Here is a 16,786-nt window from a genome sequence, read left to right as displayed (position 1 = left end):
AATGGAATGGGAATAGTTACATTTTATCTAAATATACAGTTCAGAACAAAATAGATAATTCACATACATGGACAGGCAAATTCATTTCTCATGTTCTCCAGACACATAGGCATAAACAGTTACATAAGTTATTTTAAAAAGATACTTCTGAAATATTCTAATAAAAATCTTAAAAATATTCCTCAAATTATGTATTTATTTGATAGGAAAACACTTGCCTATTTGAAATCTTCATACTGCATTTATTATTAATAGAATGCAAATTTACTTAATTTACCTATTTCCATCCCAGAGAAATGAAACAAGTAATGGAAAATCAGTTTGAACTAGAGCTAAGCAAACCATTTGCACTATCATTTATTTTAAAATGCATTTTGGGGTGAACATAAACATTTTTTCCTAAGTTGAATTCAGTAAAAAAAGGAAACCAAGGTAAGCGTTTTCTTTTCCAAAATCTACCGAATTTACTCATTCTATTTTAAGTACTGTGAAGGTGTGGTTAAAAAAAAAAAAAAAAAAAAAAAAAAAGGAAATGGAACAACATATTTTTGTTGGCCAGGAACAGTTTCTCTTCCAAGGCAGCCAGGGAAAAGAAAAAGCTATCGCCATTTGCATAACTGCCACAAAATAAAGAAAGACAGAGCGATTTCTATCAATGGGAACATGCCACTGAGCTGCATTTATTCCACACATACCCTGCCCCGTCTTACGAAGCTGGTTCACTCACTCTTTACCAAACATTTTCAACATGAATCTCTTTCTCAGAGACTCGTCTGCATTCTCCTTTCTTTTTTTGAGGGGCAAATCCTAGTGATTGCTTTCTTTCTCTGGCTAATAAATACTTCTGTAGTCCATGTAACGTTGAGCAAAAGAATATGGTTTGTGATGGTAAGGGGCTCTCACTGTGTAGGTTGCTTTGACTTTCACGTTAGGAGACAGGCGTTGCCATTCAGGTCTCATCAGGAGGAGCAGAAAATTAAACGTAGACCTTCCATGGAGCAGGAGAATCTTCCCTATAATGAGGAATAGTCTTCATTTCAATGGCCATATGGATGTGTGGCTAACAAATAGTATGCTTGAAGATTTCTGTCAGATCAGGCCCTTGCTGATAAAATAGGCAGGGGAACAACTGAATTATGGAAGTTAATTTGGGTTGGTTGCCATCTGTTGCCTATCAGAGGTCCCCTCACCCTTGCGAAAATGTAGTCAGCTCTGGGAACACTGCAAGTTGGCTGGATTTTTATGCGTTTAGTAATGTCACTAATAGCTACTTAGGTATGTAAACACTTCAGAAACCTTCAGTTGAAGATGAAAGCTGAAATTTGGGGAATTAGGTGTTTACAGCAAATGGTTGCTTAAATGCTTTCCAATGTCCTTTTGTAAATTAGCCTCTCTCTGTGAACCATGCAAAACTTGCAGTGTGTGAGAAGTCAAAAGAGAGGCTCAGCGACATGCAACATTTACAAGGCTGGAGTCTTTCAGCTCTCTGCCATCTGATGGACCTGATTAGATAATACTGGTAACAGTAATGTTGTCACAAATTGTTATTAAAGCTGCTTTCACTGCTGAAGCTGTCTTAAAAGTATGCAACTGTATACACAGCCTTGGGCTGTTATCTTTAGTTTTACACAAGGATATTTATCAGTAAGATGAGACAACATTAAGGGTGTGTGAGTGGTAAAGAGTAGGATATCAGACACAATAAATTGAGATCTTCAGCAAGGAAGAGTAAGATGAAGAGAGAGTTATTTCATTACACTTCAGAAGATAGTAAAGAGTTCCACATCTGACTTAAGTGGTTCTCCATTTAACAGCATATAAGTAATCATCCATTGACCTAAATATTGAGGGTACCTTGAGGAACAGTTTTGGGGGCACAAAAACAATAGGTTACGGTGAAAAGAAGAGAAAAGGAGAGGAAAAAAAAAGGAGGGGAGGAGGGGAACGGAGAGGAGGCACTGAATTCCCAAGGGCTGTGATGAGGACTCACAATGTACTGCGAATTCACTGCAGGATCAAAATAGTGATGACTGTTTTCCATGTTTCCAAACATTTATTTTTTTTACTCAAATTGTGGCAGAAGAATTCTGGGAGAAAGTAAAAATTGAAAGAAGTTTCACATAGAACAAAGGGAAGAATATGTAAAAGAATGTGTCTGCATCGTTTTCTCCAGAGAGTGTTGCCCATCAACCCAAACATATACTGGCTCAGAGCCCTTTTGCATTTCCCATCACCTTTCTGTAGGACACTATTTGATTGATTTCTGGAAGAGTTTGCTTTATTGCCCAGCTTAGCCATTTTATCTGTCTCGATGCTGAAAAATACAGCTGGGTGTATCCTGTCTTACTTTCTTATGTTTCTCTCTGCAAGCAAGGAAGCACAGCCGTAACCTCTTCATGGTCAGAGGAAAGATACCAAGGATACGTAAAACTTGGAATGGAAGGGGATTGATGGGATAATTTGTAGAGGATGAAAAGGATTCTAACTTATAAATTGTTTGGACTAAATTATTCTATCCATCTGCCTTGTAAAGGAATAGGCCTCCTTTTCTGCCTAGCTTCACTTTCAAATGCTTACTGAAGTGTTTTCAGGTAATCTCCAAATAAATGGGGAAGAGCTGCTTAAATGGAAAAGAAATAGAGTAAGGTCTGCAAACAGTCAGGAGGAAGAAGAAAACCACAGGACCGTGACCACTCACTCAAACATTACAGAGAGCTGAAATGGAAACAGGAGAGACATAAGGAAGGAGGAGACAATTTTTTTAGACTTCAGATAGTTCCAAATTATAATCAAGAAAAATATTTATCACTTCAATATAACTAACAATGGACAGAGGAGGTAAAAAGTTTAGAAAGAAGTGTTCCTTTTGCATAGAAGTAAAAAATAAGACAGGAGCACAAAAAGCAACAATGATGAGTATTTCTGGAAAGCCTAACCTTATAATATAAGCTAATCTCATATCTTGAATTTTTGCATTGAAATATTTTGTTTACAGGTTGATCTATTAAGCCTAAAATAATTAAATAAACTAGAAAAATTAATTTGAAAACATGTGATGTTCGTAAAAACAATCACAAGTATACCAATGGAGACCTCTCTCCCGACACATTCTTTCTCCTAATGGGGGCTCCAAGACTGAAAGGGGCAGGAAAGAAATGGAAATAAGGCAGCTCATTTGTGCAGGGAAGCGAGGTTTTCTTGTCGTTTTTTTTTAGTCTGCAAGGTTTTTGGACAGAAAGCTAAAGCTCTTTTTTCAATCAATAGTTATTTTACATTTTTTCAAGTCAATAGTGCCTTTTCATGGATCAGGAACAGCCAGAATTAACATATAAAAATACTTGGAAAGACAGAGTATCTAAAGCAGTATTTAAAAATTTATATGGTACTGAGCATTTAGTAATGGAATATATAACATGCTGGAAAATAATGTCCATCCCATGTCTGATCCATGTTTGTATTAGGAACACTTCCTTGCCTGCAAGGAAACTCCAGGCAAGAATTTTAAGGGCATTAGCTCCTGTGGAGTGTGATGCACGCTATCTTTGAAAGTCTCGTGCTCTGTATCATCAAATGCTGCTGTCATGGCTTGCTTATTTTGCAGTTGCCAGATATGCAGATTTGGAGACCAGTTGTACCATCTGCATTTGCTGTATTTTATCTTTCACTTTGCCAAAGGCAAATGATTTGAATCTGAGTATGAAAGTAAAATTTGATTCCGCCTGAAACACAGCTGAGAGAAAGGCAGCAGTGAGCTGTGCTCTTGTATATACAAGTAAGATAAGAAAATCTACTTCCATTTGACAGCATATTGTGTACTGATACCATTACACTCAAGGAAGACTGCATTCCCTGCAAGTACTTTAAAGCCAGAGTTTCAGACACACAACTTGATAATGCAAACACATGCAACAGAAAGCTGGTTTATTGCTTGGTATGGCGCTCCTCATACTCCCGGCATTGCTCTCTCCATCAGGCAGCCTTAACACTAGCTCACAAAGACTAAGCAAAATTGTCTTCTGCGTGCATCAACTTAAGAGAGTTTTTTGCATGTTGGTGCGCGGGTAAGAAACTGGATGGAGAGTATTAAAGATGAATGACAAGAAGCAAAACAAATAAAAAAGCGCGATAAAGAACAAATACATATAGGAACCGAGGAGGGGAACGATAAGAGACAGTGAAGTACTAAGCTTATGGTGGGATGTAGTTCGCATAGCATGCTGTCTTACTGAGGGATGACAGGATGTCAAAATGTATTAGCCTTAACAGTAATTAACAGAGAGCATTTGAGAAAATTACTCAGTATCATTGTAGCCTTCCCCGCTTAGCGCTGGCAACTTTTCTCAGCACCTGGTGTAATTTCTTCTATCCAAACTCTTGTCTGAAACTAAAGACCTCTCCCTGGGGAGGCAGTCTGTACCCCCCTCGATCCACATGCAGAAGTCTATTTCCTTCCTCCTAAGCAGAAGAAAAGCTCCCGGTTATATTTCCCTTCTTAACTCTGGTGTCAAGAACCGAAGGCTTTCAGCATGGCTGTCAGGTTTAGAGGCAAACTTAGACACTTCTTGGCCTCAGTCTAATGAGAGCTTGAAACATTACTTAATGAGGCACCACTGGCCCTGAGGAGCTGTAGCCTCATTGACCAGCACTGAGAGAGGAGAAGAAAAACTGTTTGACTCCACGATGCATCCATGAGAGGTGCCTGGCCAAGACACCCCTCGCACACAATTTTACAGGTGACTGGAGTGGAAGCAGAAGGGCTCACCAACTGCTCCCGATCTGGGTAAGAACGAGCAGTTGCTACAGGCTCTGTCTCCCTTGCTGTTTTGGAAAGAAAGGAGGGGAGCTGACAGCCCCAGGGGCATACTGAATCGGGAGGAAAACTCCATGTGAGCAGGCTGAATTTGCCAACTTTGGGTACTTCAAACTTCTGTGAATTGGCTCAGTAGTATTATACATTTTGTAATTGTTGTAAAACACATTCAGAAAGGTTTTTAGGTTTTGCTTATTATGACACGTTGTAGCACCTCTTTGACACCAGTACCGTACCGCACTATATTATATATCAGCAATATAACTCATGATTATGCAAAAGAAGGTTATTCATGACTTTTAGTCAATTGTTGATTAGTAAGATGGCTGTGTTATGCATAGTAATAGACCAAATGCTTCTCCTGAGCAGTCATTATCCAATACTTGCACAGCTCTAATCTAAATTCCAAGAAGGACGATCCATAAAGGGAAATTAACACTAAAAGTTAATGGCAGTTGAAAAATTTGTCTTCTTTTGCTGCTTAGATGCTATTTTTAAATGGAATAGAAAAGAAGAACATCATGGCAAAATATGAGAAAAAAAATTAAAAACAAAAAACAGTATCTGTAACGTGAAGTAATATTTGTTAAGGGAACGCTTGTGCAACATGTGAAAGCACAAATGCCAAGATTTATTCCTTTTGATGTTACTAAAAGGTAAGAATTAGCAAATAGAAAATGTAAGAAGTGACTGGAAGAACATCTGGAGGGTGCTGCAAAAGCATTTACATGCATGTTTGTAAAAGAATATGCCTAGAAACATGGCAAATAGTACCAAGTCCCTTGGGGTCCATTATCTGAATATCCTTTAAAAAGAAAATACTAAAATTTCAGGAGAATTACTCCATAAATAAGGAATGCTATTACTGTCAATTTGATTGACCAACTGTGTAACACCAGCCAAAAACAGCCTAGCCCACAGTTCCTGTGCAAAGCCTACAACTATGTCTCACAGTTAAAGCATATTCAAGTGACTGAAAATCTGTCTCATGTGCAGGTAAGTTGCTCCACAGGTTGGTCACACTGGCCTTACCCACACCTTCAGAGAGAATTTCCTTGTCACAGATTACCTTCGCTTCCATGCTATGAGAGATATCACAGCTTTTCTTTGCTAGATTAATGAACCATCAGATACCAGAAATCTTTTTACTATGTAAGCTGTGATCACCTCCTAACTTTTTTTTTTTTTTTTTTTTTTTTTTTTTAATAAACCGAATAGCTCAAGTCCTAAGCTGCTTAGGAGTTTCTAAGCCTCTTATGGTAGGGAATGTTTTCTAAAAACTGCTCTCTTCTGGTAGCTTTTTTCTGACTAACCTCCAAATTTTCACATACTTTCTGAAGTACAGACAACAAAACCAGACACGATATTTGTCTAACTGCTTCTCTTCTGTTTTTTACAGAGGAAACGGGACTACCTAGTCCTTAAAGTCTTGCAGTAGAGTAATTGCCCTGCTTCTCCGTGGACTTAATTTGACTCTCATCTAATGAGGGTACCCCTTATATTGAGTTCTCATCTTTAGTCACATCTTGTAAGCCTCTCTCATTTGGGCCTGGATAATTAGTACGAGCATTGGCCCAAGCACAAATAAGGTATGCAAGAACCCACACCCCATTCCCCCGCAGAGACCAACCAATAAGCTCAGGGGTTTCCTGACAGAAGAGCTTTATCCTCTTTTCTGATGAGTGCCAGGGAGCCCACAGTTAGGATCCTGGGAAGCTCCTTAGCTGTCTGACATGATGTAATATATATGGTTGTACTACCATTAGGGTGACAATGCTATCATAGAGCGTTTCAGAATTTTAAAGAATTTTAAATTAATTTTAAAGAATTATCCTTTAAGAGGTTTTGTTGGTGGATTGGGGATTTCCTCAGACAGAAAACCCATTATATCTTCGCATTATTTACTGTATTGGCACAGTGTGTTAACACGACACTAAAAAATACTGTGTATAGAATGGTACAATATCAATTTGAGCAAGCTTTGCATAAATAAACATTATTTTCCAATGAAGGCACAAACTCCACGGGATGATCCTTCTGCTGGTGTACCAGTTAGTGAACCAATGCATGTAAAACATGAAGTGATCCTAGAGAGGAAAGCAGTTGTTTGCAAAACCAAAGGAAAAAAAAAAAAAAAAGATGAAAATATCTTTCAAAATATTTTTAGATTGTTTCTTTACAAGAGCAAATGACTGGGTGAGACACTGAGTTTAAAGCAGTCTGTTAGCCAACACTGAACACAAGCATACCGAGCCATATTATTCCCAACTTACTTACACATTCAGAGGTTGCCAGGCAGGCCACTGTGCTTTTGCCTTGATGACTGTTAAAACCTCATCGCTCTGTGAAAAGAGACAGAATAATAAAGTGATTGGGACAAATTTACAATGAAAGCAATACGATTTACAGCAAAAAGACACCCTAGAACAAACTGTGCCTCCAAATTCTGATTATGAGAACTATGCTTTGTCCTTTTTGTTATCAGGGCATCTCATGTCCTCAGCTGCTTGGGTTCACTGAGGAGCCTTCATGAAAGCAAGTCATGGGAGCAGCACGCAAAATTAGGGCACAGCCTCTTTCCTTTCTGCAGGAGCAGAAGTCAGCTTAAAACACCACCAGCAGTTCACACACTGTGGTATTTTCGCATGTCTTCCCAGTAAGAAGCTACCACTGTAGGCAAGCTAATATACCTTGGAGAATGTATGCTGCAGTATTTAATACCCCCATAGCTGAAGACTCCATGGTGAATGCACTGCAACCTCCTCCAAGTAAAACTGTCAATAGCATGTGCTATTTGCTCTCTGCTTACTCATGCAAAAATTACAGGGTGAAATACAACACATACCTCTTTGCCATGGTGTGGCAAAGCACTGTAGAAAGATTATGTCCTAAAGTCTGTAGCAATTTCTGCACCAGCAGTTTTAAACTTAATATTGATACAATAAACCCAGGACAAAGGCAGGATACCATTAATGAGGCTCTGATGCCCAGAAGACATCTATCACACATTTTTTAGAAGCATCTTCCCTATCTCCCCCAGGAATCCATCCTGGTAATTCGCCTAGAGGAACACAAAGTTCACACTTTGCTCACATGATTTCCATCGTCTTTTAAAAACATTTCCCAATTAGACTAAGAAACCTACCTCATACATTACAAGTAATTGGCACTTCCAACAGAGCTGGCCTTTCAATTTAGTGATAATTGTGCCATTTCCTGCTCAATAGCAATAGTTCTGACACCCCAGGCTAGCTCTAATCCATCCACGTACTCCTCTGTTTAAAGAAAACAATTTTCACTGGTTGTTTCCACCTCTCTCAGTATTTTCTGACTTCCCCTGTTTTACCAAAGCAAGGTTATTGCAGTGCTGATGGGCCCTCTCTGTAACACACAAGGTTTTCAGTCTCAGGAATACACATGGGACACGACCCCTCCCTGGTCTCAGTGGATGGATAAGCCACGTTATGAAACTCCTTTTCCTAAATAAGGATGCTTGGCTGAAGTCTACTCCACATTACACGCACCGAGCTAAGCTAGCTGAAAGTCTGACTCTATAAATGCAAGAAAGCACAAAAAGCTTTTTTCATCTAGTTGGAAAAGAGAATTTCACACCGACCAGCAGCAGCCTGCCCACAGCAGCGCTGTGCAAGCAGGGGTTCAGCGGGGCGAGCCCCAGGCTGAGCTCCCAGCACAGCCCCGTCCCCAACAGCAATACGTGCCGTGCAGGAGAGATGCAGAACGGCCCAGTTCATCTCTGGCAAACCTATTCGTGCCTCCGTGCCTTCGTAATGGAAGCAGCAGATTCCCCCCCAAAGTAATTTAGAAGGAAACTGATTAAACGAATGGGGTTAAAGGCCTGGCTTCGTGCACTACTCGTCTTTCTCTGTCACTAGAATTTGACTCAGCTTTCAATTTTCCTTGTTTCAACACCTTAAGACTTTCCAGAGAGGCACATTTTCATTTACTTTCCTTGAGAAGTCATCTGCATTCAGAATAATTAACTGCGCATCGTACATCCCAAGGAAAGTCTGTTATGAGTACAAATGTTTATGTTTATTAAAATTATATACTGCTTATCTAATAGAAGACAATAATCACGTCAGTAACATCCAAATCACTCGTGTCTGAAAACACTTTAACATCTGCTATTCAAATTACAAATGCGTACCAAGAGGGGCTGATTAATAGTTTAGTGGTATGCACAGAGGGAAGGAAATAGGGAGTAGAGCATGTACATTCAGACAGCCCCTGATTTTTGAGGGAGATGGAAATTCAGATGCAGGAGATGAATTAATGGCCACTTTCTGAACAGCAACAAAAATTAAATGCTGCAGGATCCAGTATTCTGGTGGGCCTGGAAACAAAACACGTTTCTAGTACCTAGAGTTCCTTAAAAATTACACAGGATTAGCTGTGACTTGAAATAAATCATTGTTATTCCAGATTGATTTTCTAATTACACAGTTGTCTCTATGATGTAGATTTGTATTATATCTAATTTTTTATTTGTTTTTAATTTAACAGCTACACTGCTATCAATGCCAGTGTAGGTTTACTCTTACATGCACTGATAGACATACACACACATATATCTGGGCAGATATTTCACAATTAAGGAGTTTTCCTGGAGCAAGGCAGTTATATCAGAAAGATGATGTAATATTGCATTTTGTCTCTACTGTATATTTAGCTTGAATGTTCAGGGTAATTTATACTTAAAAGAGTAAGACACTGATGATAGGCTGTGATAGCCTGCAACAGGTTTTGAGGTGGCCATGGCTTTCATGTGCATATGCCTGTTTCTTTTGCAGAGACTCACTAAAAACAAGCAGAAGGCTTTCAAAAAAGTCAGATTTGGTTCAGCAGAACTAGAAAGCAAACCTTTTCAAAACAGAAAAAAAATAAAATAAAAATCAGAACAGCAAGGCTAGCAGACCAAAACCCCAGGAGATGGTTTGTACACAGCTCTGTCCAGGGTGTCCTCATTGGAAGTTGCTCCCCAGCAGCTTGGTGGCTTTTCTGAGGGCAGCACCTCCAGGAAAGGGGGGACCTTCTTCTGCCTCCAGCTGGCCTCTTTTTGAAGAGATTTGATAAGCTTAAAACAGCCCGGGCAAACAGATGCTATGGGCTGCACAAGTTTCACAGCCTTGTGAGCAGTCTATAGGTACAGAGCAAGCTACAGAAAAGACACAGTGCTTGGATTTTCTGGTCAATCTCCTTAATTATATTTTATCGGCAGATGGTATGAACTGAGAGGATACAAAATGCTTGAAGTGAAACACAAATTAATAATATGTACCTAGTTGATACAACCCAACTGCCCCCTATAACTCAAATGTACAGACGTCAGAGAAGAGGCATAAACACCAAACAATTTCAATTTGTATGAATTTTAGTTAACGTTTTCTAAGGGCTTCCTGTATTATGTCTGTAGCCATGTTTCTCTCCTCCTCATACTCCCAAAGTTTTGCTTTGATTTTTGAAGTAAACAAACACTCAAATTGATGTCAAAACATGGCAAAAGAACTAGGATGTTTCACTGTTGTATGTTCCAAGTTGTCATCGTTTATGTGTTTGGCTGGGAAGCTACGATTCCCGAGTAATCAAACTGTTAGATTTTCAAACAGAAAACCAGATCATCTGCAAAATGATGGAGTGTCAAAATGTAACAATGAATGTCAGAAGAAGTTAAAGGAAAGAACACTTTCATGTGGTTCTCCTGAAAATTATTCTGGTAAAGCCTTATACACATCTCTTCCAATAGCAACAAAGAGGAAGAAAACTGTCAAGCCCAAGGTACGCTTCTATGCATGTGGAAGTTGTCAAGGGGTGAATCTGGGGCTACCTGTCAGTTGTTAGAGACAGAAAGGAGAAAAGTTGCTACTCTCTTTCCCCTTCCCATTTAAAAGGCTTTCCTTCTTGCGTACATATCACGAAGCAGATACTTGAGTACTTGCTGAGCCTGGCTCCCCACCAGCTTGCTTGCAGCAGCTTCCACGCCTCTGCTTGCTGTGAGCATGTGCTGCTGTCGATGCAGCGTCTCTGCCGCTCCTCTGAGGAGGAAGTCACGATTTGGTAATTAAGCTAGTATTACCTCTTGGGAACCTTCCTGGGAAATCCCTTTCAGCAGTGCAGTTAGGCATAACGACTTACAAAAGATCGCATAAAGTCTCTGTAGAGCCCCCTGGAGCCTCGTCTTCAATTCCAGTTATTATTTCAGTTATGTAATTTCATTTTCCAGGTGTATCAGACCCTTCTCTACATGCTTACAGCTTGCTTAGAAGTCCAGTGGAGACAAAGTAGCCTCCAAAATGACTTCAATGGTTTTTGGATTGCAGCCTCTGTGAAAGCATGCAGAAATAGCTAAGAGTTACCCTTCCCTCCAAACCCTCTTTCTATTTTAGTGCTTTGAGCTGGGGTGGGTAATTGATTGGCTCAATAGTTGTTCCCTATGAAAGTACTGTCCTCCAGAAAGTCCTAAGAGTGCGATTTTGAAAAGTTGGTAGCATCATTCTCATACAGACACCTTACCCATCTTCTGAAGTTGGTAAAAATTAATTGTTTACTTTATATCCATTTGTTCCTGCAATGTCCAACTGAAGAGGCATGACTAATAAAGTCATTAAAGGGCTCCAGGTAGAACCCCATGGTATGAAACCACTGACAAGCTGGATTGTTAGCTGTGCCTGAAATCTTGAAGAATTCATCTTCAAGAACAGCAAGTGGGATGGACGTAGCTCAAAAAAGCAGCGTAAGTGTTTGATAAGAGGTCTTCCCAAACCAAGGGAATAAAAGCAACTTGTTCAAACAACAACATCCATTAAAATGTAATGAAAGCTTTCAGGAAAATTTTAAACATCATCTGAATACCATTGGAATAACAGAGATTAGCAGGATTTGGAAAACCATGTGTACTCTCTCATGTGCTCCTGCTGCTTACGTGATGTGATTAGTCGATTTTCTGGACTGGAAGTTATTTTTTGAGTAATTTTTATTACTATTTTTATCTTATGTGTGCTGAATAACATTATAAAATGTTACTGTGCAGGCCACTTATCACTTCATAATAATGATTGGATTCAGCTCAGCTAAACAAATGATGGTGTACTATCTGACATCAAAATCAGAGTCTCATTCAATGAACTGTGAGAATGAAAAAACACCTGTTTTGAGCCAGAGCTTAATTTCACTCATTTCACATTGCCACTGCTTGGCATTCATTTGATTGTTTTAGAAGAGAGAACATTTAATTCTTTCCACAATACCCATCTTCATAATATCCCAGTGCCTCTCTATCTACAGTGGACTTATTTTCACAAGAAAGAAGAAATAGCAACATTATCCTCAATTCTGAGATGATGAATTGAACGCCTTCTGGAAATAAACCAACATATCTGAGTTTTAAGATAGCATCTCAACTGCGTGATCATCCTTTCTCTCAAAAAATAATTTGTAATGAAAGAGAAAGAGATAAGGTGCGAAGGAAAAACTATACCGCACAGCATGTTTCCTGTGGGGAATCAAAGTACTATTTCACCCTAATACAAATACACACTTTCTATCTAGGTTGAGAAAAGAATAAACCAGCATCTTGTCTTTGAAGCATAAGCTAACACAAAACAGATAGTTCAACATATTACGGACTTCCATGGATAATAACAGAAATATGGCATATTTTCTCCTGATTGATAAGATCCATATACATCTTGTCTCCTTGTTTTACAGCTGTATTTGAATAAAAAGGGGACACTGCTGCAGGCACACCATTGAAACTTGTAAAAACTTTTTTTGAGAAAGGAAGTAGTTGTCTGTTCTGTGGTGATAAATATTTCTGGGATAAAAGCATCCACATACAGATTTATTTGCTCTGGAGTTCATCTTCATGTAAATATACTTAACAGGCACATTTGCTTTATAGTAACTGTGAATGTGATCTCCTGTAATGCACTCTGAATGGGCATGTTTTATTCATCATATAAGCAGTCAGCTTGGTTTGAGTCTACCCAGGCTTCCGAGCATTTCTTGCTTATGTTGAGTGTGTCAGAAGTTTCCCATAGCTGTTAGCATGGTCACTGCATAACCATACTTATGAGGCTCTTATCGTGAGCTGCTAATGCATCCTGCAACACCTCTATTTTCCTGTAGGTGCAGCCAAGGAGGCTGCTGTAGTTGCCTAAGCCTCAGTGCTTAGATGCTGCTCTTCTTAACAGGCAGAGGTGTTTTGATGAAAGAACCTGCAGAATTTGGTTTTTGGATAACCAGGTCTAGTGGGAGGTGTCCCTGCCCATGGCAGGGAAGGTGGAACTGGATGATCTTTAAATGGGTCCCTTCCCACCCAAACCTACGATTCTGTGGTTCCACGGAAAGATTGAGCTTTTAGTCACAAATGACTGTATCTGAAAGAAGAAAAAATAAAATGAAATCTAACTAAAGAAAAAGACTTACCGCTACCATTTGATGGTAACTAAATTCTGTGTAATTGTATGATATACTTCCATTCGGGCAGATTATACTTAAACCCATTAGCACAGACTTGGGGTTACTTTAAACAACAGCAAAAATCCATTTCAGGCAGTGGAATTATACCAGGACTGTGTTTGCTCATTTTTCTCTGAATACTCTGTTTATATGACAGAGATTTTGTGAATCCTCCAGCAGCCAGTGGAGCTGAGAAAACATCACATAATTTAAGATATATAATAAATACGACTGAATTGGATTCAGTATTTGATCACGGTGCATACAGATTTGAGTTTTCCCTCTAGAAATATCCAGTTCTATCCAAACAGGTCCAGTTTCAGGAACACAAGTAAACCAGTGCTTCAGATAGTCCCTGCTGAATTGCTGTGATGCAAGGAAAGCTTTCCTGAATTGGCTACTTAGCAATTTTGCACCTACTTCTACAGGGAAAAACCTGTCTGACAGATAATCAGGCTGACATTTTCCCTAAAACATAGGTATTCTCTGTATTTTTCAGAAATTATGGTAATATGTTAGAGCTATAATTTCAGTACTGTGATTATACAGAAGCTAGGTGACAATGCACTTTTAAAAAAAAGCTTTTAAAGAGGAATTATGGGAATTAAAATTCCCGATTTTGTTAAAAATTACTAAGATGGAATGCAAAAAGCAGTATGTTCATCGTTACCCTGAGCATGTATCCCCAAAGCCCTGATTCACTCTGTGCTAACAAATCTTCTGCATTACCTGTCCCACACGGTTTTCCTTCAATTCTGTGGTTCTTTCAGGAGGGGAATGTAGGTTGAAATTAACAACAGAACAGTTGCTAATGGCAACGGTGAAAATCATATGCTCTATTTTGTTTCCATTAAGGTGTGGTTACATAATTTAGGGTGTCCTAATAAAGCAATAATTCATTTTTCCACAGTAGAAAGCTTAGCAGCATGTCTTAATGAGCCCTAGGTATGTGCTAAGGACTGGAACCCTCATTTGCTGCGGCTGAGCAGATTTTGTAGGGAAAGGGTCTCCCTTGTGAGCCACTTCTTGGTTGTGAGTTGATTTGTACTGCACATTTGTCTTCACTCGCGTAGAATACTCTGCTGTCTTTAGGACTACAAGAACATTTTGGGATCCTAAATTACCTTTGCCAAAAGCAAGGGAAGACCTTTCTACTACAGTTAGGAATGGCAACTTTTTAAAGTAGGGAATTAAACTAGGTTTGGAAGCTGCCCATAAGCACGGTAATTCCCACCCTGTGCTTAACAGGTTGATCTAATAAATAATCCATTTGTCCTCCTTCTGTCTTGTCTTTCCCACTTTGATCAATGCTTTAGATTAAACCACCCCTTAAAACTATATGTAAGTGCTATAAAGCTACTGTTATCTTAAACTCACACACGATCTGGAAATGGTGAACACACTGGAAAAGAAATGAGGGGAATAAAACACACCAAGGAGCAGTCCATCACACCGAGGCGTTCTACATACAATAAAGCAGATGTATGCAACTGAATGGCAGCCTGCAAGCAGTACAGCTGAAACTGCCTTCACGGGAGACACAGATAGAAGTGTTTTAAAGGATTACATTCACTCACCAGATTCACATTCAGGTAACTACAGCATTTTTTGCTCAGATTCCTTCAAATAGTTTCAAAGCAGGCATGGATGAAAGTATGGAGACAGGTTCTTGGGCATGCCAGGAATAAGTGAGTTTCACTTGCTTAAATATCAGCAGGAAACCTCAGGAGAAGACTGTGTCTGCTCTGAGAAACAGCCCAGAGAACAGGGACTGCGAACAATGCTGGTAAATACTGACAGCGAGACTCCAGCTATTACAATTATTCATCCTGTTGCTTCTCTCAGGCATTAGTCAAAAGTCATAGCTTGAATGTAAAAATGTAACAGAAATAATTATTCAGATAAGAGCAAGTGATTTTAAACAGGACCGGAAAGTTAGCCCTAGAGGTGAGCTTTCCTGACCCTTGCTAGCACTTTTCACAAACCAATCTCTCTTTTTTTTTTCTTTTCATTCAGAATGTGCAATATAAATATTTTAAATGTGTTTTAACTGCTGTCCAGCAGCTTACTTTCCCTCGATTAAGGATGCCATGTCTAAGACACTGTTTACCATTCCTTGCCCCTGCCACCACCTCAAAAAAAAAAAAAAAAAAAAAAAAAAAAAAAAAAAAGTAGCCTTTAATCATATTAAGGAATTAAGAAGCCTATTGTGAGTTATGTTTTCTATAACCTGTAAAAGAAGATTTCTTTTAGAGAAAGCAGCTTCACATCTCTCCCACCCCCCTGCCGCTCAGCCCCTGCTGTGCCAAACAGGTTTCTGCTCCCCTGGACCATTTCTCTTGCACTGGGTAGTCTCAAGGTGTATGCTTTGGCATTAACCTGCCTCAGAATTTAATGGCCAAAACACACTTCTTTCAGCTTTTGGACGAAGCCATCCAACCAGACTTACAGGAGCAGGATTGTAAGAGGAATGTTAGAGCTCTCCTGGTGGAGTGAAGGTGTTGCCGTTTTTCTGGCCAGGGGATGCCTTTCCCACCCCACTTCCTCGCACCTCACCTCCCTTTGAACAGCAGACAACAGCCTGCCCTCCGTGACCCACGTAGTCCTCCACAGACAGCGGCTCCAGCCGGATAACCCTGCTCCTTTCCGCATCCTTTAATTTTGCATCATTTTGCCTCTGCACCCCTTTAAGTTAGGACGGCTAGATCAAGATAGAGACAGACGGTGCTATTTTTCCTGAGGGCAGGATTATCTTTTAGGGGAGTGGATTGCTTTTGTTTTTCTCCGACAAATAATCCTCCTGTCCTTTGTCCCAGTACGGATTTTTATACATTCAGAGGGGCCTTGTTTCGGCAGAGAGTGGTGAGGCCCTGGCACAGGCTGCCCAGAGAAGCTGTGGGTGCCTCATCCCAGGAGGTGCTCAAGGCCAGGTTGGATGGGGCTCTGGGTCTCTGCCCACAACAGGGGTTTGGGACTGGGTGGGCATTAAGGTCCCTTCCAGCCCAAGCCAGTCTATGATTCTGAGTTATGTGGAGACAAATCCAGGAACTCGGAATAACCCAGGAAATTTTCCTTACCTTTTCTTAGAAACTTCAGGGGCTTGCACTAGGTAGCCTTGGCTCCCTGCTCTGCCTCTCTATCTCTAGCAGTTGGAGAGTTGGGCAATGCTACTATGTTTGTTAGCGGTGGGTTTTTCTTGTTGTTGTTGTATTTGTAAGCTATTAAGCCCTAACTGTTCCCTCAGAGCAGTGCAGGAGGTCAGATGAAGGTTACCTCCCCAGCTGGTGCCCATGCTACTAGATGCTTGGAGAGTATTCGTGTTGCTTCAGGTATCTTTGGATCGGTTCATATAGCTGTAGTTCACATGTGTCATTGCACAGAATTAATACTAGAAGAGGAATTATGTAAGACTTACAGCTTTTAAAGCAGGATGAGCTGCTATTAGAGTGACATCTGCAATTGGTGTCATAAGCATGCCAGGGAAGAGCTTGCCATTGC

The 16,786-nt window shown here is 39.9% G+C and overlaps 1 protein-coding gene across 1 annotated transcript in view; it reads right to left on the bottom strand.

The window, feature by feature from the left end:
• The window catches only part of SPON1 (spondin 1), a 179,301-nt gene that overhangs the window by 18,461 nt on the left and 144,054 nt on the right, over positions 1–16,786 (bottom strand). Inside the window, exon 7 of the mRNA XM_082762198.1 lies at positions 7,088–7,152. Coding sequence (XP_082618324.1) covers positions 7,088–7,152 — 65 coding nt within the window. The remainder of the gene's footprint in view (positions 1–7,087; positions 7,153–16,786) is intronic.

This window comes from Aythya marila (genome assembly GCF_965140915.1).
Source record: "Aythya marila genome assembly, chromosome: 5".
Lineage (NCBI taxonomy): Eukaryota > Metazoa > Chordata > Aves > Anseriformes > Anatidae > Aythya > Aythya marila.
This window is presented reverse-complemented; position numbering and strand designations above follow the sequence as displayed.